At 44.6% G+C, this 23,013-nt stretch overlaps 1 protein-coding gene across 2 annotated transcripts; it reads right to left on the bottom strand.

Annotated features, from left to right (window-relative positions):
- Window positions 1–134: 134 nt before the first annotated feature.
- On the bottom strand, window positions 135–19,222 carry LOC120319932 (zinc finger protein 585A-like). 2 transcript variants are annotated; one of them, XM_039369298.1, is made up of 4 exons: window positions 18,629–19,222; window positions 10,478–11,506; window positions 8,350–8,455; window positions 135–4,138 (listed from the first exon to the last, which is right to left on the bottom strand). In XM_039369298.1, the coding sequence occupies exons 2-4, from the start codon at window positions 11,306–11,308 to the stop codon at window positions 1,665–1,667; spliced, it is 3,411 nt and encodes a 1,136-aa protein (XP_039225232.1). In that variant the 5' UTR covers window positions 11,309–11,506; window positions 18,629–19,222; the 3' UTR covers window positions 135–1,664. The 2 variants fall into 2 exon arrangements, with proteins under 2 accessions (XP_039225232.1, XP_039225231.1); XM_039369297.1 differs by lacking the exon at window positions 18,629–19,222 and having other exon boundaries at window positions 10,478–11,780.
- Window positions 19,223–23,013: the final 3,791 nt, after the last annotated feature.

The following is a 23,013-nucleotide window of genomic DNA, read 5'->3' as shown; positions in this document are numbered from 1 at the left end:
TCTGTATATGTGCCTTAAGATTTCACCACTTCCAATTAAAACCCGGCATTTTTGGCTGCCTCCATTTTATAGGAACAAAAGAGGATATTACATGGCTGAACTCCACCCCACCCCTACCCCTATCCCCCCCAAAATACAAGAATACGTTGTTTGCTAAGACTTATTTTCTGTTCTTTGGGAGGCAGTGAACACAGAAGGCTGGATGATCATGTCAAAACGCACAAAATCAAGAATTTCGCCTCCTTGCTTATGAAAGCAGCTTGGTGACCTACACACATTTCCAGAAGATAAGCAGGAACCGGGGTTGGGGCGGTCTTCTTCAATTAGCCCCAAGTCACTCATCTCGCAACCATTTTCTTAACTGCAGAGTCCAGGTGGTGTTGGTTGGCTCAACAGGACTCTGATTTCGTTAATGTATTGAAAAATAAATAATTTTGGGGAAAACACTCAAGAGGCTGAAAACCTTCAGCTGGTCAGTGGGCTGGTGTTTAAACCAAAGACCATTTTAAAAATCCAGTTTCTTGCGCTCTGCACCAATTCTAAGACATCTGGCCAAAAACACTAGGCCTTGTGGCACCTGAAAATCCACCAAGAACCGCCAACGATTTGTGGCTTTTCTCCTGGGCTGATCCTACCACCTTCTATAGAGGAGCTTAGGAAGTCCCATGCTTCCATTTTTCAAACTTGTGAAAAAAGAAATCTCCTCAGAGCTTGGGATAAGAATGTCTCCGTGAAGATGACCCAAACTGAATCCATTTTTTTAAATAACAAAAGGCGGCAGATAGACTTGGTCAACCTACGATCTAGAGAGTGATGCTAGTCAGAAGGAATCAAGGCTAGGCTCCAGCCCCCCCCATCTTTGATGTGATTTAAACCACCACCCACCATCTTTGCACATATGGAGAACGCTGGATTGCCTCTCTTTAAGATAAACAAAGACGAACGAAAATTTCTAGCTTGCAGAAGAGACTCCCAAGATCAACGCAGGGTGGTGATTATGGAGGCAGAGCAGGACAATGGGGATCCAGCTAGTCTTGAAAACTCGGAAGGCCCTTGAAGGCCCTGGACTTTCTCTCAGTTGAACCTTCCTGGCAGAGTCATCGTTTGTGGAGATAAAATAAAAAGAAATCCCTTCACAGGCCTGAAGAAAAAGTCGGAGATTAGTCTAATTAAAAGAAACTCATCTGGAGTGACTACTTAACGGACGTGACCTGGAAGCTTTTGTCAAGAGATGGCTTGGCTGGTGGTCCTTAAGAATCATTCTGAAGCCGGCTGACGGATGCAGAACAACATTCTCTGGCCACTCTTAGCTCCTCAGTTTAGAAACAGTACTGAGTTCAAATTCTGAGTAAAGGCTTCCAAATACATGGGAGAATCGCCCTCCCCCCGGGAGACTTTCTCCATTCCTCTGCCTTGACATGATTCATCTCTTCCACTGATGCTCGGATAAGCAGCAAATTCTCGTGTCGTGACAGCAAAACGGCAATGTGGCCTTCTGTTGTAGTGTAGTCTCCCCAACGGACACTTGGCTAATACAATGCAATGGTCCATAACATTGTTTCTCGACCTTGGGGATTTTAAGATGCACGAACTTCAACTCCCAGAATTCCCCAAGGTTGGGAAACACTGGTCCATAACCTCTTATCAACAGCTCGTTCAGGGTTTTAGGTGTGGATTCTCTGGTGTTTAATCAGATTCTCGTGCGAACAGAAGCTTTTCCCGCAGTCCGAACATTTGTAGGGGTTCTCCCCCGAGTGAATCCTCTGATGCCGTATAAGATTGGAGCTCTGGCTGAACCCTTTCCCACAGTCCAAGCACTTGTACGGCCTCTCCCCTGTGTGGCTTCTCTGATGGATGATGAGTTGCGATTTGGTGACAAACGATTTCCCGCAATCCAAGCACTGGAAGGGATTTCCTTTCATGTGGATCCTCTGGTGCTTCAACAGCTTCATGTGGGAATTGAAACTCTCCTCGCATTCGGAGCACTGGAACATCTTCACGCGGCGGTGCGTCTTCTGATGGACCGTCAGGTGCGAACTCTGGCTGAAGCATTTCCCACACACCAGGCATTTATAGGGTCTCTCGCCGGTGTGGATCCTCTGATGGATGATCAGGTAGGACTTGGAAATAAACGTTTTCCCGCAATCCAGGCATTTATTGCTATTGCTGTTGTTGTTACTACTATTGGTATTGCTGTTGCTCGTCGGGCTGGCATAAGACTTTTTGGCCACGTGCATGGTTTTGTGGGCCAGGAGCTGGGAACTCACACGGAAACTTTTCCCGCATTCGGAACACTGGAACGGCTTCTTCCCCAAGTGCGTCCTTTTGTGAACGTTCAGGTGGGAACTCTGACTAAAACTTTTCCCGCACGCCAGACACTTGAACGGTCGCTCACCCGTGTGCATCCGTTCGTGGATGATCAGATACGACTTGAAGACGAAGGACTTGTGGCAGTACGAGCACTTGTGCGGCTTCTTGGTTTCGTGGATTTTCTTGTGCGCAAGCAGGTGCGAACTCACCTTGAAGCTTTTCCCACAGTCCGAGCACTGGAACGGGTTCTTGCCCGTGTGGGTGCGCTCGTGCACCGTCAGGTTGGAGCTCTGCGTGAAGCTCTTGCCACAAGCCAAGCATTTGTAGGGCCGCTCCCCGGTGTGGATCCTCTGGTGGATGATGAGGTAGGACTTGGCGAAGAACGACTTCCCGCAATAGGAGCACTTGTGGGGCTTTTTGGCGGCGTGCATCCGCTTATGCGCAATCAGGTGGGAATGCACCTTAAAGCTTTTCCCACAGTCGGAGCAGATGTACAGGTTTTCCCCTGTGTGGATCCTCTGATGCTTGAGCAGGTTGGTGCTCGAGCTGAAACTCTGCCCGCAGTGAGAACACGGGAACGGCTTCACCCCGGTGTGGGTGCGCTTGTGGACGTTCAGGTGGGAGCTTTGGCTGAAACATTTCCCGCACGTCAAGCACTTGAACGGCCTCTCCCCGGTGTGGATCCTCTGGTGGATGATGAAGTAGGATTTGGTAAAGAAAGCTTTTCCGCAATAGGAGCACTTGTGCGGCTTTTTGGCGGCGTGATTCCGCTTGTGAGCCATCAGGTGAGAGTTGAGGCGGAAGGACTTCTCGCATTCGGTGCACGTGTAGGGGTTATCGGCGAAGTGGAGGGTTTGATGCTGGCTGAGGTTCAACCTGGAGAGGAAGCTTTCTCCGCAGTCAGCGCACTGAAACCTCTTCCCCTTTTTGTGGATTTTCTGGTGCACTTTGAGGTGAGCGTTCTGGCTGAAGCTTTTCCCACACTCTAAGCATTTATAGGGTTTCTCTCCGGTATGAATTCGCTGGTGGATGATGAGATGCAAGGCGGCGAGGAAGGATTTCCCGCAGTCCGGACAGGAGTGGAGTTTCCGCCGGGCGTGGATTCTCTTGTGCGCGATAAAATGGGCGTGGATCTTGAAGCTTTTCCCGCAGGCTAAGCATTTGTACGGGGCCCCTTTCACATGGACGCTCTGGTGTTTGCTGAGGTTGGTGCTGGAGCAGAAACTTTTCCCGCAGTCTGCGCACTGGAAGGGTTTCACACCCGTGTGGATGCGCTGATGGACAGTGAGGTTTGAGCGCTGGGTGAAGGTCTTCCCACAGGACAGGCATTTAAAGGGCCTCTCTCCGGTGTGGATCCGCTGATGGATGATCAGGTGTGCTTTGGCAATAAAGGACTTGCCACACTCGGGGCACTGGTGCGGCTTTTTCTCCTCGTCGTTCTCGTTGCTTGAAGCGCACGGGGAAATCGCTTTGAAGCTCCTCCCACCGTCGGAGAATTTGTAAAGATCGTTTTTCTCGAGTTTAATCAGATCGGCTCTCTGCCTGAAGCTCCACCCGCCCACCAGATAGGCGTCTTTTCCTTCGTGGAACTGCTCGTCATCGCCGGGACCATCCAGCAATTCCTCGCCCTCCCAGAAGGGGGAGCCTTCCTCCCTGTCTTGCAAGCCACTTCCTTTCTTCCTCTCAGCTCGGTACCACCCGTGCAAAATGTCATCCTGCTCCCCAAAGTGGGAAACCTTGTTTTCCAGTCTCCCCCGTTTCAGGGTCCTGTTGAAAACTTGGTCAAAACTTTCGGCGTGGGCCATCTTCTCATTAATGCACGTCCATCCTGTGCCCACAAAAAAGCCAAGAGGACAAATTGAATATGGCATCCACATAAAAAATAATAAAAAGAGGAGCAGTGTTAGCTTGGCTCCTTGTCTATCATCCCTCTATCTCTCTATCTCTCTATCTACCTACCTATCTACCTACCTTCCTACCTACCTACCTATCTATCATCTTACTATATCTATCTATATCATCTATCTCTATATCTATCATCATTCTATCATCTATCTATAATCTATCTATCTATCTATCATCTATCTATTTCCATCTATCCATTCTATCATCTATCTCTGTCTCTCTCTCATCTATATCTATCTATCTATCTATCTATCTATCTATCTATCTATCTATCTATCTATCATCTATATTTCCATCTATCATTCTATCTATCATCTATTTATTTATTTATTTATGAGATTTATATACTGCTTTAAGTGCAAGCACTCTCTAAGCGGTGTACACCAGTAAGCAATGTATACATTGCCCCCAACAATCTGGGTCCTCATTTTACCTACCCCGGAAGGATGGAAGGCTGAGTCAACCTTGAGCCGGTGAGATTTGAACTGCTGACCTGCTGAACACAGTCAGCTAAAGTGGCCTGCAGTACTGCACCCTAACTGCTGCGCCACCTCGGCTCTTATATCTATCTATCTATCTATCTATCTATCTTTCATCTATCTCTATCTATCATCTGTCCTATCATCTATTTCTATTTCCATCTATCATTCTATCTATCATCATTCTATCTATCATCTATCATTTCTATCTATCTATCTATCTATCTATCTATCTATCTATCTCTATATGTATCTCTATCATCTATCATCTATCTATAATCTCTCTATTTCCATCTATCATCATTCTATATCTATCTATCTATCTATCTATCTATCTATCTATCTATCTATCTATCTATCTATCTATCTATGTATCTACCTACCTACCTACCTACCTACCTACCTACCTACCTATCTATCTATCTATTTCCATCTATCACAATTCTCTCTCTCTCTCTCTGTCTGTCATCTATCTATCATCTTACTCTATCTATCTATCTATCTATCTATCTATCTATCTATCTATCTATCTATCTATCTATCTCTATCATCTTTCTCTATTTCCATCATCTCTCTCTCTCTCTCTCTCTCTCTCTCTCTCTCTCTCTATATATATATATATATATATATATATATATATATATATATATATATATATATATATTCAAAAGATAAAGACGAGCACCAGGAGATAAAACAATTAAATGTTTAATAAATAAATAACCTAGCTTTCGATGGCTGTATTGCTGCCATCATCATCAGGGTGTTAAAAGCCAGAGGGTGGGGGAGCTCGTTTATAGGCACAAACGCGCCTGCACACGGCTCATAGACCTCGTTATGGAGCCCGGTCGATTAATCCTCCCATCACTCATATCAGATGTATTTCTGAGTTCTAAGTTCTTGCAGCTGATTACTTCTCTATTGCGCGCGGCTCCTAAGCTGGGAGGCGAGCATTCCATGTTATTTCGCACCAGAGTAACCTGTGTAACTGCAGACCGATCCTGCGATGAAATCCCAGATCCGGCTGTCTCCCTCCCCCAGACAGCCGGATCTGGGATTTCATCGCAGGATCGGTCTGTCGTAAATGTATCTCTATCATCTATCTATAATCTATTTCCATCTATCAGCATTCTATATCTGTCTGTCTGTCTGTCTGTCTATCTCTCTCTATCTATTTATATCTATCTATCTATTTATTTCCATCTATCACAATTCTATCATCTATCTATCTGTCTCTCTCTCATCTATTTCTATTTCCATCATCATTCTATCATCATTCTATCTATCATATCTATCTATCTATCTATCTATCTATCTATCTATCTATCTATCATCTATCATCTATATTTCCATCTATCATCATTCTATCATCTATCATCTATCAATCAATCTATCTCTCATCTATCTCTATCTATCATCTATCCTATCTGTATTTATATCTATCATTCTATCATCATTCTATCTATCATCTATCATCTCTATGTATCTATCTATCTCTATATGTATCTCTATCATCTATCATCTATCTATAATCTATCTCTATTTCCATCTATCATCATTCTATATCTATCTATCTATCTATCTATCTATCTATCTATCTATCTATCTATCTATCTATTTCCATCTATCACAATTCTCTCTCTTTTTGTCTGTCTGTCATCTATCATTTTACTGTATCTATCTATCTCTCTATCTATCTATCTATCTATCTATCTATCTCTATCATTTTCTCTATTTCCATCTATCATCATTCTCTCTCTCTATATATATATATATATCATCTATCTATCTCTCACCTATCTCTCATCTATCTCTATCTCTCTATCATCTATCTATTTCCATCTATCATCATTCTCTATCATCATCTATTTCTCTCTATCTCTATGTCTATCTATATCATCTATCATCTATCTATAATTTATCTATTTCCATCTACCATCATTCTATCTCTATCTCTCTATCTCTCTATCTATCTACCACCTATCATCTATTTCCATCTATCATAATTCTGTCTGTCTGTCTGTCTGTCTGTCTGTCATCTATCTATCTATCTATCTATCTATCTATCTATCTATCTATCTATCTATCTATCTATCTTTAATTAATGTACAGGTTATCCTTGACTTACGGTCAGAATGTCTGTTGCCAAGCAAGGTGCTTGTTAAATGAGTCAGGCCAGATTTTATGATCTCTTTTATCACTGTTGTTAAGCAAATATTGCAGTTGTTAAGTGAACTAAATGGTCGTTAAACAAATCCAACTTCTCTCATCGACTGTGCTTGTTGGAAGCCAGCTGAGAAGGTAAAAAATGGGGATCACATGACCCCCAGAATGCTGCAACTGTCGTAAATGGATGCCAATTGTCAGAGTGGTCATAAATTGAGGACTACCTTCATGGTAGATAAGAGTATATGGTTCTTTCCTCTTCCCCGGTTACCTAACCGACAGGTCTCTGGCTCAGATTCTTCTAAGCAGCTTTGCACTGAGCAGAGAACTGAATCTGGATTTCCCACATTTGAGTCTACTACTCTAACTACTATACCATACTGTTCCAGTAGCTGGATAGGTAGCTCAGCAGGCAGCAACACTAAACTTCATTTCTCTAGATCAGGGGTAGGCAACCTTGGCTCTTTTATGACTCGTGGACTTCAACTCCCAGAATTCCTGAGCCAGCATGGCTCAGTTTGGAAACCTCTCCCTTTCCCCTCAGCATGGCTGGCACAGGAATTCTGGGAGTTGAAGTCCACGAGTCATAAAAGAGCCAAGATGGCCTACACCTGCCCTAGGCTATATAAATAACACTTAGAATAGCCCTTAGACCAGGGGTAGGCAACCTTGGCTCTTTTATGACTCGTGGACTTCAACTCCAAGAATTCCTGGGTGAGCATGGCTCTTCTTGGAAACCTCTCCCTTTCCCCTCAGCATGGCTGGCTCAGGAATTCTGGGAGTTGAAGTCCACGAGTAATAAAAGGGCAAAGATGGCCTACCCCTGGTCTAGGATCAAATTTTAAATGGCAAACCACACAGGGAAATCCCAGGAGTGTATATAGATTGTCTACTCTGCGTGCTAGATTATGCTAGTTCACCGCTCTAACTACAGGTAGTCCTTGACTTACAACAATTCATTTAGTGACCGTTTGAAGGTTCAACGGCATGAAAAAAGTGACTTATGACCATTTTTCACACTTGTGACCGTTGCAGCTTCTCCAGGGTCACATGATCAAAATCAGCTACTTGGCAACCAACTCAGATTTGTGACGATTGCAGAGTTCTGGTGTCACTTTTTGTGAGCTCCTGAAGGGCAAAGCCAATGGGCAAGCTGGATTCACTTAACGACTCTGCTACTAACTCAACAACTGTAGTGATTCACTTAACAACTGTGGCAAGAAAGGTCGTAACATGGGGCAAAATTCACTGAACCGCTCTCGCTTAGCAACGGAATTCTTGGGCTCAATTATGGTCGTAAGATGAGGACTACTGTATATTATGATTATATGATGACCTGCTTAACAACCAGCACCTCTTACAACTGTAATTTCTGGGCTCATTTATGGTCATAAGTTGAGGGTCTGTATCCCTGTAAAGTTTATGGGTTACTACAGAAAAAAAGTTTTTTTTTCTTTTCGAAGGGAAGGTAAAATTCATTTATTCTCACCCAAGGATCCAACATCTTTCTCCTGAATGTCCCCATCGGCCTCATTTGATGGTGACTCTTCTCCCTCGGAGAAGTCCAGCGCAATTTCTTCAATGGGTCCCAGCTCCTGGAAGGAAAGGGGAGACGTCACTTCGAGGAAAGATCTGGAAGCAGAGGCACTGAGGGGAAAGAGAAGAAAATGGAGGCTCCAAGCAGGGCGTCAAAGGACAGGAACTGAAGCTATCTTTGACCCCTGAGTCTTAGCTGGGCCACAAATCCATTTTATGATGAGCAATTCCAAGAAGCAACGGATGGAAACTAATCAAGGAGAGAAGCAACCTAGAACTAAGGAGAAACTTCCTGACAGTTAGAACAATTAACCAGTGGAACAACCTGCCTCCAGAGGTGGTGAATGCTCCAACACTGGAAGTCTTTAAGAAGAGACTGGATGGCCACTTGTCTGAAATGGTATAGGGTTTCTTGCCTGAGCAGGGGGTTGGACCAGATGAGCTCCAAGGTCCCTTCCAACTTTATTATTATTATGGATCATTGCACAGTCAGCCAGATGTTCAGACTGGATTTGGCATTTTGTCTACCTATCGAGTCCTTACCCAGGACCTGGGACAGGCAGATGTGGATGTTTGATGGTATTACAGATATCGTTGCAGGATGGAAGCAGTTCCTAGTAAGGCCGCCTTTTGCAATTGACTAATGGCAAATTTGTCAATGCCAGTGGTGTTCAAGTGGTGCTCCAGTTGTTTTGGGATTGCACCCAAGGCACCTATGACTATTGGTACTACCCTGGCTTGCTTTTGCCACAGTCTTTCTATTTCTATTTGTAGGTCTTTGTATTTTGTTATCTTCTCCAGTTCTTTCTCGTCTATTCTGCTGTCTCCAGGCACTGCCATGTCCACTATCCAGACTGTTTTGTCATTATTATTATATTATTATTATTACATGACAGGAGAAGTGATGAAACTGGGGTGCAGACTAAGATGGAGCAGGGTTGACATCTGAAGGACACCCCCACAAGTCTTTCTCCCTGAAAGTAGGGCTATATACACCAATAATTAGTAACCTAATTAAAACAGGCACCACCGTTCAGTGACCAGTTAGACCAGCTCAATCTCTATGGAGGTTCTCAATCATCCAGGTCATGGTTGTCCCAAAGGTGCTTTTTCAGGAAGCAAGTGGATTTTCTTATTTTTCTTTGAAGATGTTTCGCTTCTCATCCAAGAAGCTTCCTCAGCTCTGACTGGATGGTGGGGAATGGAAGGATTTATACTCCTTGCAGAGAGCTGGTCATTTGCATTCTTACAGAGTCGTTGAGGCCACTTGGAGGTTTATCTGTGTCCTCAGGGTCATCTGAGTGGTACAAATGGATGTGGAGCCTTCTTGGAACTTCTGAAAGGACTGTGTTGTAGACGGGAGATAGATGTTGTCATACCCTCCCTTCCCCTCATTGAGAGAAAGCTGTTCAGTCCTTCCATCTCCCCACCATCCAGTCAAGAGCTGAAGAAGCTTCTTGGATGAGAAGCGGAACGTCTTCAAAGAAAAACAAGGAAGTCCAGTTGCCGTCACTGATGCAGTTGTGTGATGTCATGCTTTATGACTGCATTGCTTAGCTATGGAAATTCCGGTCGCAATTACCGTTGTTAAGCGAGGACTACTTGTAGCTTACAACAGGAATTTCCGTTATGGGTCACACATTTTTTTTTCGAGCCGATCAAGTGTACATAAATAAAACAGGAGCAGAGTCAAAACTTACTTCTACTTTGCTTCAGCCAGCCCAGGGTGGCCAGCTGGGCCACCATAACATGTGACAACACTTTTGATACGTAGCTTAATTTTTAATCACCAACCTAATATTATATTCATTTCTTCCCAATCCATTCGTTTTCCTGGATGAGGCGGGAGGGGGCTCACCACATTAATTTATCATTTTGGGGGGTTGCATTCTCACAGGGTTTTTGAGGGCTCCTGCAAAACAGGGCTCTTATTTCAGCAAGCTGCAAAACCCCAGCCTTCATTTCACAACCATTGTACAGTACGGAACTGAACTCTTAATCCAGATGTGTAGCTTGGCGTATTGGGCGAACCGAGCCACGGCATCTTGCTGCAAAGAAGGCCCGAGGTGTCCCAAGCTCACCTGTTCTTCCCAACCCGCCTCGGCTGGTTGCCTTTGCAGGAAATCCTCGGCCAGGGACACCGCCTGGGAGCAGGTTTCCGGACCGTGTTCCCGGACCCAACTTTGCATCTCCGGGGGCAGGATGGCCAGGAACTGCTCCAGGATCAGCAGCTCTAGGATCTGCTCTTTGGAGTGTCTCTCCACCTTCAGCCAACGATGACAAAGTTTCTGGAGCTGGCAGTAGACACCCCTCGGGCCTTCAGCCTCCTGGTAACAGAACCGTCGGAAGTTCTGCCGCTGGCGCTCCCTGGCAATGGCGTCCCCCCTCAAGATGGCCGCCTTGACCTTGTCATAGTCCACCCGGTCTCTGGTGTCCAGATTGCTGAAGATCTGCTCTGCTTCCCCGCTCAGGGCAGGCAAGAGACGGGCCATCCAGTCTTCTCTGGGCCACTGGCAGGCCTGGGCCACTTGTTCAAAAGACGCCAGGAAGGCCTTGGTGTTGTCCCAGGGGGTGGGCTCGTCCAGCAACTGGGGCGTCTCCCATTCTGAGTGAGGGTACTCCAGTTTCTTCAGAAAATCCTGCCACTGGGCCTCCCACCGCTGGAGGAGCCCATCTCCAGCTTCCTGGTCTCCGGGCGGTCTTTGCAAGAACTCCCGAATGCTTCCAGGCTGAAGGAGGTGAGGAGCTTCCTCCAAGCCTTCTCCAGATGTGGAGGAATTCGCCGGCTCCTCTTCCTCCATCTTAATCCGCTGATGCATTCCTTGCTCCAGCTCGGCATGAAACCGGAGGCCGAAGCTTGACTGGGTCCCTTCCTTGGCAGCCATTTTGTCCCAAGTCTGTTTGGGCCTCATCCGTGGTCAGCCAGCCCCTTCCTTAGGAGACTTCCCAGTCCTCAGCATGGGCTGGATCAAACATATGGCCTAAGGCTGTCGATCCCTGAACAGATTCTCATGTAAGGTTGGTTGGTTAAGTGGCAGGCACGCTCCAGGCTTCCCTAGTTACGCCACTAACTCTAGTTTAGAGGGAGATAGGCCGTCTCTGCAGAGGAACTGGAAAAAAAAAAACAAAAACAAAGGAAGGAACCAGGAACGAATGGAAAAAAGGAACCACGATATTAAACAAGCTTTTACAGAACTCCCAATTCCATTTGGCACACAGATAAAACCTCACAGATGGCCCTCGACTTACAATCGTTCGTTTAGTGGCGATTTCCGAAACAGCACTGAAAAAAGTGGCTTATGATCATTTTTTTTTACACTTACAACCATTGCAGCATCTCCATCCAAATTCAGACGCTTCGCAACTGACCCCTATTTATGACGGCTGCAGCATCCCGGTGTCACGTGATCCCCTTTTGCGATCTTCGGACAAGCAAAGTCCACGGGGAAGCCCACTTAACAACCGCGTTGTTAACAACTGCAGTGATTCACTTCACAAGGCCGTAAAATGGGGCAAAACTCAACAACTGTCTCACTTCACAACAGAAATTTTGGGCTCCGTTGTGGGTCATAAGTCGAGGACTACCTGTCGTCGCTCTGAAAAAAAAAATAAAACTTTGGGGTTTGAACCCAGGAAGATTGTATAAGTCTGGAAACCCTAAATGGATAAATGCATTTGCATGCTCTCTCCGTAAATAATATTAACCACCCACTCGCCACACCATGAGCAAGTATTGACTGCATTCCGGCTTTGCTGGAGAAAATCTGATAGGCTTAAAAAAAATTGCTTGAATGTGCATAGACACATAGAGAAGGCGGGAAAACCACAATTGGAGAATCCTTTAGTGCAGGGGTGTCAAACTCAATTTCATTGAGGGCCACATCAGCATTGCGGTTGCCCTCGGGGGGGGGGGTGGCCAGGGTAGGTGCGGCCTACTGGGTGGACGTGGATGGAGTGGGTGTGGCCTGCTGGGTGGGCATGGCCAGCTCTACATCATTGACATCAAGGGTGCCTGTGGGGGGCCAGGGCAGGAGTGGGACAGATCTGAGGGTCTCTGGCAGAAGGGGGTGGGATCGGGGCAGAGCCCATCAAGCCAGATCTGTGAAGTAGGTGAGGGCCATTTCCTGGCCACTTCCAGGCGATGGTGAATTTCTTCATTTCTCACAAAGGGTGACACCTCCCCAGCATGCACCCAGGGGACTGGGCCGATGCGGCAGGGGCTGGTTCCTCGCTGTTTCCAGACGGCCTTGTGGAGCTAAGACTGAATGCGTTTCAGCATAGAAGGCCACCACAAAATTGTACATTGGCTCCTGGCCGGCCTGGGCCAGGGCCAAGGCAGTGGGGGCCGTTCCCTCACTGTTTCCAGAATGGCTTCGCGGGCCACATGAAACCACTTCGCGGGCCGCATCCGGTCCCCGGGCCTTGGGTTTGACATGTCCAGATTAGGTGAAACCTGGCTTCATAGCAGAAACTGTGTAAGGGAGTCCTAGTGGACGATCATTTAACCACGAGCCAGCAGTGTGTGACAGCAGCCAAAAATGGCAATGCAATCCTAAGTTGCATGAACAGAGAGACTGAATTAAGATCATGTGAGGTACTAATACAGCTCTATAGACCCTTGGTAAGACCACATCTGATATACTGCATCCAGTTTTGATCACCACACTATTAAAAAAAGATGTTGAAACTCAGGAAAGAGTGCAGAGAAGAACAACAAAGATGATTAGGGGCCTGGAGGCTAAAACATGTGAAGAACGATTGCAGGAACTGGGCATGGCTAGTCTAGTGAAGAGAAGGACTAGGGGGGACATGATAGCAGTGTCCCAATATTTGAGGGGCTGCCACAAAGAAGAGGGGGGGCAACCTATTTTCCAAAACACCAGAAGGCAAGGCAAGAAACAATGGATGGAAACTGATCAGGGAGAGAAGCAGCCTAGAACTAAGGAGAAATTTAATAATAATAATAATAATAATAATAATAATAATAATAATAAAAGTTGGAAGGGATCTTGGAGGTCATCAAGTCCAACCCCCTTGCTCAGGCAGGTAACATGAGAACAATCAACCAGTGGAACAGCTTTGCCTTCAGAAGTTGTGGGTGCTTCATCACTAGAGGCTTTCAAGAAGAGACTGAACAGCCACTTGTCTCAAATGGGATAGGGTCTTTTGCTTCAGCGGGGGGCTGGACTAGATGACCTCCAAGGTCCCTCCCAACTCTTGTTATTCTGTATTCTTCCTGATGCAGATACTAGGAACTTGCGATCCTTCAAATCTTGTTTGATTACATCTCTCTGAACCTGGGCAACATCAGCTGGACTGATGAGAAAAGAAATATATGACACATCATTGGTTGCCCCAAGCAGGGCAGTTAAGCAAGTTAAGCATCCAGTTTTATGACCTTTTTTGGCACAGTTAAGCGAAATCACTGCCGTTCTTAAGTGAATCACATGGTCGTTAAACGAATCTGGTTCCTCTCATTGGACTTTGCTTGTCGGAAGCCAGTTGGGAAGGTCACAGAGGGCCATCACATGACCTTGAGACACTGCAACTATCGTAAATTCACGCTGGTTGGCCAAATGCCCAAATTTTGGTCATCTGACGGTGAGGATGCCGTGACAATCATGAAGTGTAAGGAGCGGTCGTGATCATTTTTTTCAATGGCACTGTAACTCTGAATGGTTGTTAAACAAATGGTTCTAAGTTAAGGACTACCCCGCATGGGTTCAAAGTATATAGTATATGGTTTGGAGAAGATGGATTGATTATATTCAAAAGAAATATCAGACTGAAAAATATTATCTTGCTTATGAGTAATTTTTAGATTATTATTAATAGTTTAATATGATTGAATTTATATTATTTGATTTTATATTATATTATTTTTAGTATTATGGTTTAATTATATAATCATATAATAATTTTTGTTTTCAATTTGTTAATATTTATTTTGAAGAGGGGTTAAAGTATGTTATGGATTTGATTAATAGTATAGTTGGGTAATGTTATTTAGATTATGTTTGTTTATTTGTAACCCTGTAATCAGCTCTGGGAAGTGGGGGGGGGGAGGGATTGGGGATATATATTGTGTGAAATTTTTAAAACTTTTAATTAAAAAAAAATGTATATAGTATATGGTTCTTTCCTCCTCCCCAGTTTCACAACCAACAGATTCTTTCAAGGAACTTTGCCCTGAGTGGGGAATTGAATCACGATTTCCCACATCCTACTCCATCACTCTAACTAACAGAACAGCAGAGTTGAAAGGGACCTTGGAGGTCTTCTAGTCCAACCTCGTACTCAAGCAGGGAAACCCTATACCATTTCAGACAAATGGCTGTCTGGACTCTTCTTAAAAACTTCCAGTGTCAGAGCATTCACAACTTCTGGTGGAAGGTTGTTCCACTGATTAATTGTTCTCACTGTCAGAAAATTTCTCCTTAGTTCTAGGTTGCTTCTCTCCTGGATTAGTTTCCATCCGTTGCTTCTTGTCCTGCCTTCAGGTGCTTTGGAGAATAGCTTGACTCCCTCTTCTTTGAGATATTGGAACGTTGCTATCATGTCACCCCTCGTCTTTCTCTTCATTAAACTAGACATACCCAATTCCAGCCACCGTTCCTTATATGTTTTAGCCTCCAGTCTCCTAATCATCTTTGTTGCTCTTCTCTGCACTCTCTCTAGAATCTCAATGTCTTTTTTACACTGTGGCGACCAAAACTGGATGCAGTATTCCAAGTGCGGCCTTACCAAGGCATTGTAAAGTGGTATTAACTCTTCACCTAATCTTGATGCTATCCCTCTGTTAATGCAGCCCAGCACTGTGTTGGCTTTTTTGGCAGCTGCAGCAGGCTGCTGTCTTATATTTAAATGTGATTATCCACTAGGATTCCAAGATCCCTCTCAAAGTTACTATTGAGCGAGGTACCACCTGTATTATTCCTGTGCATTTGTTTTTTCTTGCCTAAATGTAGAACTTTACTTTTTTCACCACTGAATTTTATTTTGTCAGATAACGCCCATTTTTCAAGTCTGCCAAGATCCTTCTGTATCTTAAGCCTGTCTTCTGGAGTGTTGGCAATTCCTGCCAGCTTGGTGTCGTCTGCAAATTTGATGAGTTCCCCATCTATTCCCTAGTCCAAATCATTGATGAAGATGTTGAAGAGCACTGGGCCCAGAACAGAGCCCTGGGGCACCCCACTACACACTTCCCTCCATGTAGATGCAATTCCATTGAGGACCACACGCTGAGTGCAGTTGGTCAGCCAGCTACGAATCCATCTGTTGGTGACTACTATACCATACTGTCCAATAGCTGAATAGGTAGCTCAGCCGGTTGCAACCCTAGATTTCTTTTCTATAGGATCGAAAGCTAAGCAAGATCAGACTAGACCAGGGGTAGGCAACTTTGGCTCTTTTATGACTCGTGGACTTCAACTCCCAGAATTCCTGAGCCAGCCATGCTGAGGGGAAAGGGAGAGGTTTCCAAGCTGAGCCATGGCTGGCTCAGGAATTCTGGGAGTTGAAGTCCACGAGTCATAAAAGAGGCAAGGTGGCCTACCCCTGGGCTAGACACAATGGAGATGTTTAGGAAGTTGCTGTAAAAGGGCTCAAAGCATCACTCTTTGAATCTTTACTACACATTGATTGCTTATAATTTTGAATTTCACTCTGAATTTTGGAGATAAGAGTTGACATCAAGTTGTTGATGCCAACTAGCCATATGCTTAGATATTTAAAATGGCTGAATTATATTCTGATCCAAGACAGGCTGTCAACCAATTGTTAAAACAATAATCTGAAAACATTAATATTTGTACAAATCAAGGATAATTGATGGTAAATGAAATAAGAATTAAGGAAATTAAAGCTTAACAGGGACACAAGCACTGTTAATAAGCATTAATATTCAAATGTCTATGGTTTGTCAACCTTGGGCACTTTAAGACGTGTGAACTTCAATTCCCAGGTTATGTTTGCTAGAGAATTCTGGGAGTTGAAGTCCACAAGTCTTAAAATTGCTAAGTTTCCAACTGGTCTAGGCCAGGGCTTTTCAACCAGTGGTACGGGTACCACCTGTGGTACATTGGCACCTGGCAGGTGGTATGCGACCATCCTAGAAAAGTGGTAGCGGGGGAGGGGAATGAGCTGAACCGGTGGCAGCACCGCACAAGCCTGAGCAAGACTGGAGCTGCAGGGCTGTCAGGACTCAGCGGAAGCGCCAGGATCAATGCCGCTTTCCAGCTGATCGGCGCTTCTTCAGGACTGTCAGGGCTCAGTGGAAGCACCAGGATCAGCGCCAGGCTCCGGCTGGAGCCCGGTGCTGATCCTGGCGCTTCTGCTGAGCTCAGAAGAAGCGCCGATCAGCTGGAATGTTGCAGCATCTCCAGGGTCTTGTGATTTACATTGAAATGCTTGGCAACTGATTCATATTTGTGATGGTCACAGTGGCTCAGGGTCATGTGAAGTGACCAAAATCTGCTGCAACCACCCAGCAGACGGGGGGGGGGATAAAAACCAAACACCCCCCCCATCCCACCCCCGCTGCCAATCCTCAACAGAAATGCTCACAACAATGAAAACCTCGGACAGGAGGAAGAGCGCCACCGGGTGGGCAGGCAGGTGTCTTCCTCGGCTGTGGCTTGGGGGGCACAGTGCCATTGTAACTTCGAACAGTCACTAAGCGAACTGTTGTAAGTCTAGGACTACCTGTACTTTATCACTTTTTTCCTTTTGGGAGGGGGTCATCAGGTTTTTGACACCTTGCTAGGCGACTGGTGGTACTCAGATGTTGCCATATCCTAAAAGTGGTACAATGGGTGAAAAGGTTGAAAAGCCCTGGTCTAGGTGACCATCTTCCATATGAACCTTTATCATATTGCACAATTTTAATCCAGTTTCCTTGTTCCTGTTTTTCCTCTTAATGTGAAAATTCCAAATCCAAGGAAACATGCAGCATTTGGCGAAGCAAATATTTATTACATTTATTGATCAAATTTCTACACTGCTCATCACACTGCCTCTGGACAGTTTACAGATAAAAGAATAAAATGATACCAAAGCTAAAGTTAAAAACCAGATTAAAACAAAGTTAAAGGAATCATTGTAAAGTTAAAAGGCGGGGGGGGGCACCTTCAGCCCACTACCCACCTGTGGGTACACACAAATACAGGTAGTCCTTGACTTACGACCACAATTGGGCCCTACATTTATGTTGCTAAGCGAGACATTGGTCAAGTAAGTTTTGCCCCATTTTAAGACCTTGCTCGCCACAGTTGGTAAGTGAATCACTGCAGTTGTTAAGTTAGTAACACGGTTGTTAAACTAATCTAGCTTCCCCCATTGATTGCTGGTCAGAAGGTCACAAAGCAGGATCATAGGACACCAGGACAGTGCAACCGTCATAATTATGAGTCAGTTGCCAAGTGTTCATATTTGGATCACACGACCACGGGGACGTTGCGGGGGGGTTGCAGGTGTGAAAAAATGGTCGTTAAGTCCCTTTTTTTCAGTGCCGTCATAACTTTGAATGGTCACTAAATGAACTGTTGTAAGTCCAAGACCAGCTGTGCTTTTGCACAAGGATTCCACGACCTGAATGGACAGCTGCATTCTTAAAACAAAAAAGGGAACATTTTTCACCCTGTTTTCACACACACCGTGTTATGATTTATTATTATTTAAAAAACAACAATACAAAACCAACCCAGGTCTCACACACACCCCCCCAACAAAAAGTTCAGGACCGGCTTGAGAATCCCGGGAGCGAGCTGCTCAAAGAGAGCTATTTAAAAAAAAAAAAATGACCCACAATTTTTGAAATTTCCCCACAAGGCTCCCCCCAAATGCATCCCCATCCTCTGGCTTCCTTCAGCAGCTGTTCAGATAGACTGCCCCGGAATAAAGCGTCTTTTCTGGGCAGTGGGACCCTGCGACTCTCCCCTTCTCTCTTTCACCCTGTCTTAAAACTGAGGTCTAGCCACATGCCTTGCGGTTTTAAGGGGTCCTTATGCGCCCCGCTCCGCGTCGGCTGGCTTGCCTCGCTCCCCGGGGACGGTGGAAAAGGGAAGGACAGGCAGAGATGCTGCAAGGGAGGGTTCTCCGCACTACTGCCTGGGATGCTGGACAAGCTAGCCCGGTTGGATTTCTGCCTGCCCTGCATCCCTTCAAAGCCAAGCGGTGCAGAGGGAAGGCGGCCTTCCCCTTTCCCCCTTGTTGGAGCCCAGGGCTGCGCTTACCCCATTCCCTCTGCGCGCGTCGGCGGCAGCAGTAGCAGCGCCTTCTCCCATCTTCCATTCAGCAGCTCCTGCAGGAAATTAAAACAGGAAGGAACTTTTATTTTTTTTTAATATATTTTTTTTTTGGTTAAATGCCTCTAAACTCGCAGCCCTTTCATCTTCCGGAGCCCCTCTAGGAATCGCCCCTTCTTCTCCTTAACCCGTGGAGTGCCAGAGGGGAAAGAAAAAAAAAAAAAAAAGGAGCTAAGGATTTATTTATTCTTTTTCTGAGGCGGTGCTTTTCTCCTTTTTCCAGAAAAACAAAGATGCCGGAGAGGAAGGAGGAAAAAGACGTCCAGAATAAAATGGACAAGGTTGCAAAGGAAAAGGAACTGGGTTGCGGTGGCAAAATATCCTTGAGCCGGGATTTGGGACCGACAGGCTAACACTGTTTAAAAAGCAATCAGTCTTCATCAACCTTGGGCAACTTTTAAGATATGTGGACTTCAGTTCCCAGAATTCACCAACCAATGCCGGGAGTTCAAATCCATGAAGTCCAAGGGTTGCCACAAAGAAGAGGGAGTCAAGCTATTCTCCAAAGCGCCTGAAGGCAGGACAAGAAGAAACGGATGGAAACTAATCAAGGAGAGAAGCAACCTAGAACTAAGGAGAAACTTCCTGACAGTTAGAACAATTAACCAGGGGAACAACCTGCCTCCAGAAGCAGTGAATGCTCCAACACTGGAAGTTTTTAAGAAGAGACTGGACAGCCATTTGTCTGAAATGGTATAGGGTTTCCTGCCTGAGCAAGGGGTTGGACTAGATGACCTCCAAGATCCCTTCCAACTCTATTATTCTATTCTATTTCTATTCTAAATTCTAAATTATTCTAAATTCTATTCACTTTGAAGTTATTCAATTTGAGAAACACTGTTTTTAAGGTGACCAACTTTTTTACAACAAAAAGGAGGACACAAATAAATTGAAGAAAAAAATATTGTAAATAAAAGAAACATTGTATTTATTGCAACAATAATACAGAATACACTATAATATGATCAATGCATAATAAAAAACATTTGTAACAATAACATTTTACATTGTAATTATGCTTTATGTTATTATTAATTGCGAAGTCGTGTCCGACCCGTCGCGACCCCATGAACAATGTTCCTCCAGGTCTTCCTGTCCTCTACCATCTTCTGGAGTCCATTTAAATTCACACCTACTGCTTCAGTGACTCCATCCAGCCATCTCATTCTCTGTCGTCCCCTTCTTCTATTGCCCTCAATCTTTCCCAGCATTAGGCCCTTCTCCAGTGAGTCCTTCCTTCTCATTAGGTGGCCAAAGTATTTGAGTTTCAACTTCAGGATCTGGCCTTCTAAAGAGCAGTCGGGGTTGATCTCTTCTAGGACTGACCGGTTTGAACGCCTTGCAGTCCAAGGGACTCGCAGGAGTCTTCTCCAGCACCATAGTTCAAAGGCCTCAATTCTTTTGCGCTCAGCCTTTCTTATGGTCCAACTTTCACAGCCATACATTGCAACTGGGAAAACCATGGCCTGGACTATACGCACTTTTGTTGGCAGGGTGATGTCTCTGCTTTTTAGACTGCTGTTTAGATTTGCCATAGCTTTCCTCCCCAGGAGCAAGCGTCTTTTAATTTCTTGGCTGCAGTCCCCATCTGAGGTGATCTTTGAGCCCAGAAAAATAAAATCTTTCACTACCTCCATTTCTTCCCCATCTATTTGCCATGAATTGAGAGGGCCGGATGCCATGATTTGGTTTTCTTATGTTGAGTTTCAAGCCAACTTTTGCACTCTCCTTCTTCACCCGCATCAAGAGGCTCTTTAGTTCCTCTTCACTTTCTGCCATTAGAGTGGTATCATCTGCATATCTTAGGTTGTTGATATTTCTCCCGGCAATCTTAATTCCAACTTTTGATTCATCTAGCCCTGCCTTTCTCATGATGTGCTCTGCATATAAGTTAAATAGGCAGGGCGACAGTATACAGCCTTGCCGGACTCCTTTTCCAATTTTGAACCAATCAGTGGTTCCGTGTCCAGTTCTCACTGTTGCTCTTGACCCGCATATAGGTTTCTCAAGAGACAAATGAAATGGTCTGGTACTCCCATCTCTTTAAGAACTTGCCACAATTTGTTGTGATCCACACAATCAAAGGCTTTTGCATAGTCAATGAAGCAGAAGTAGATGTTTTTCTGGAACTCCCTAGCTTTCTCCATGATCCAGCGTATGTTGGCAATTTGATCTCTAGTTCCTCTGCCTCTTCGAAATCCTGCCTGTACTTCTGGTAGTTCTCGATCCACATACTGCTGGAGTCTAGCTTGTAGGATTTTAAGCATAACTTTACTAGCATGTGAAATGAGTGCAATGGTGCGATAGTTTGAACATTCTTTGGCATTGCCTTTCTTTGGAATTGGAATGTAAACTGACCTTTTCCAATCCTGTGGCCACTGTTGAGTTTTCCAAATTTGCTGGCAAATTGAGTGTAGCACTTTTACTGCATCGTCTTTTAAGATTTTGAATAGCTCAGCTGAATACTGTCACCTCCACTAGCTTTGTTGTTGCTCAGATTTTCTAAGGCCCATTTCACTTCACATTCTAGGATGTCTGGTTCGAGGTCAATGACCATCTCATTGTGGTTATCTGGGATGTTAAGCTCATTCTAGTATAGTTCTTCTGTGTAGTTTTGCCATCTCTTCTTAATCTCTTCTTCCTCTGTAGGTCATCTGCCATTTTGTCCTTTATCATGCCCCATCTTTTGCATGACACCTTCCCTTCATATCTCCAAATTTTCTTGAAAGAGATCTCTGGTCCTCCCTATTCTTTTGTTTCTTCTATTTCTTTGCACTGTTCATTTAAGAAGGTATTCTTATCTCTTCTAGCTTTCTCTGGAATTTCCTGTATTCAATTGGGTGTATCTTTCTCTTTCTCCCTTGCCTTTCGCTTCCCTTCTTTCCTCAGCTATTTGCAAAGCTTCTCAGGACAGCCTTTTGCTTTCTTGCATTTCTTTTTCTTTGGATGGTTTTAGTTGCTACCTCTTGTACATGTTGCGAACTTCCATCCATAGTTCTTTCTTCAGGCCCTCTGTCTATCAGATCCAGTTCCTTAAATCTATTTGTCACCTCTACTGTTATTCTCAGAATATGATTTAGTTCATACCTGAGTGGCCTAGTGCTTTTCCCTACTTTTTTCAATTTAAGCCTAAACTTTGCAACGAGAAGCTCATAATCTGAGCCACAGTCAGCTCCTGGTCTTGTTTTTACTGACTGTATACAGCTTCTCCATCTTTGCTGCAGAGCACATAGTCAATCTGATTTCTATGTTGACCGTCTGGTGATGTCCATGTGTAGAGCCGTCTCTTGGGTTGTTGGAAAAGAGTGTTTGTTATGACCATCGTAGTCTCTTGACAAAATTCTATCAGCCTGTGCCCTGCTTCATTTGTACTCCAAGGCCAAACTTGCCTGTTATTCCGGTTATCTTTTGGCTTTCTACCTTAGCATTCCAATCCCCCATGATGATAAGGACATCATTTTTTGGTGTTAATTCTATAAGGTGCTGTAGGGCTTCATAGAATCGGTCAATTTCACTCCTCTCATCACCATTGGTTGGGCATGATTTGGACTACTGTGATATGAATGTTTGTCCTTGGATTCGAATTGAGATCAGTCTGTCATTTTGGGGATTGTATTCCAGTATTGCTTTTTCCTATTCGTTTATTGACTATGAAGGCTACTCCATTTCTTCTGAGGATTATTCCCCAGTAATTATACCTAATGGTCATCTGAGTTAAATTCACCCGTTCCTGTCCATTTTAGTTCGCTGATTCCTAAGATGTCGATGTTCAGTCTTGTCATCTCTTTTTTTGACTACGTCTAGCTTGCCTTGATTCATGGATCTTACATTCCAGGTTCCTATGGAGAAAAAATCTTTACAGCATCGGACTTTCCTTTCACCACCAGATATATCCACAGCTGAGCGTCCTTTCGGCTTTGGCCCAGTCGCTTCATTCTTTCTGACGCTACTAGTACCAGCCCTCTGCTCTTCCCCAGTAGCATATTGGACACCTTCCGACCTGAGGGGCTCATCTTCCAGCGTCATATCTTTTTGCTTTTTAGTACTGTCCATGGGGTTTTCATGGCAAAGATACTGGAGTGGTTTGCCATTTCCTTCTCCAGTGGATCACATTTTGTCAGAACTCTCTGCTATAACCTGTCCGTCTTGAGTGGCCCTGCACGGCATAGCTTATAGTTGCATTAAGTTACGCAAGCCCCTTCGCCACGACAAGGCAGTAATCCATAAAGGGGGTAATTATGCTTACATGCCTATTAATTATTTAAATGAGTACTTTTCCATTGAATGAATATTTTTTTGTCTCATCTTCTAAC

The sequence above is a fragment of the Crotalus tigris genome, unplaced genomic scaffold (assembly GCF_016545835.1).
Source record: "Crotalus tigris isolate CLP2741 ecotype Arizona unplaced genomic scaffold, ASM1654583v1 scf7180000021007.49238, whole genome shotgun sequence".
NCBI lineage: Eukaryota > Metazoa > Chordata > Lepidosauria > Squamata > Viperidae > Crotalus > Crotalus tigris.
The sequence above is the reverse complement of the archived record's forward strand: the minus strand, read 5'-3'. Positions and strand labels throughout refer to the sequence as shown.

Excerpts from the sequence above, each read along its gene's own strand:
- LOC120319932 (XM_039369298.1), bottom strand. The coding sequence starts at position 11,308 with ATGAGGCCCAAACAGACTTGGGACAAAATGGCTGCCAAGGAAGGGACC. Across the intron at positions 8,456-10,477 it reads AGGCGGGTTGGGAAGAACAG|GAGCTGGGACCCATTGAAGA; the intron begins GTGAGCTTGGGA and ends CTTTCCTTCCAG. Across the intron at positions 4,139-8,349 it reads GAAAGATGTTGGATCCTTGG|GATGGACGTGCATTAATGAG; the intron begins GTGAGAATAAAT and ends TTGTGGGCACAG.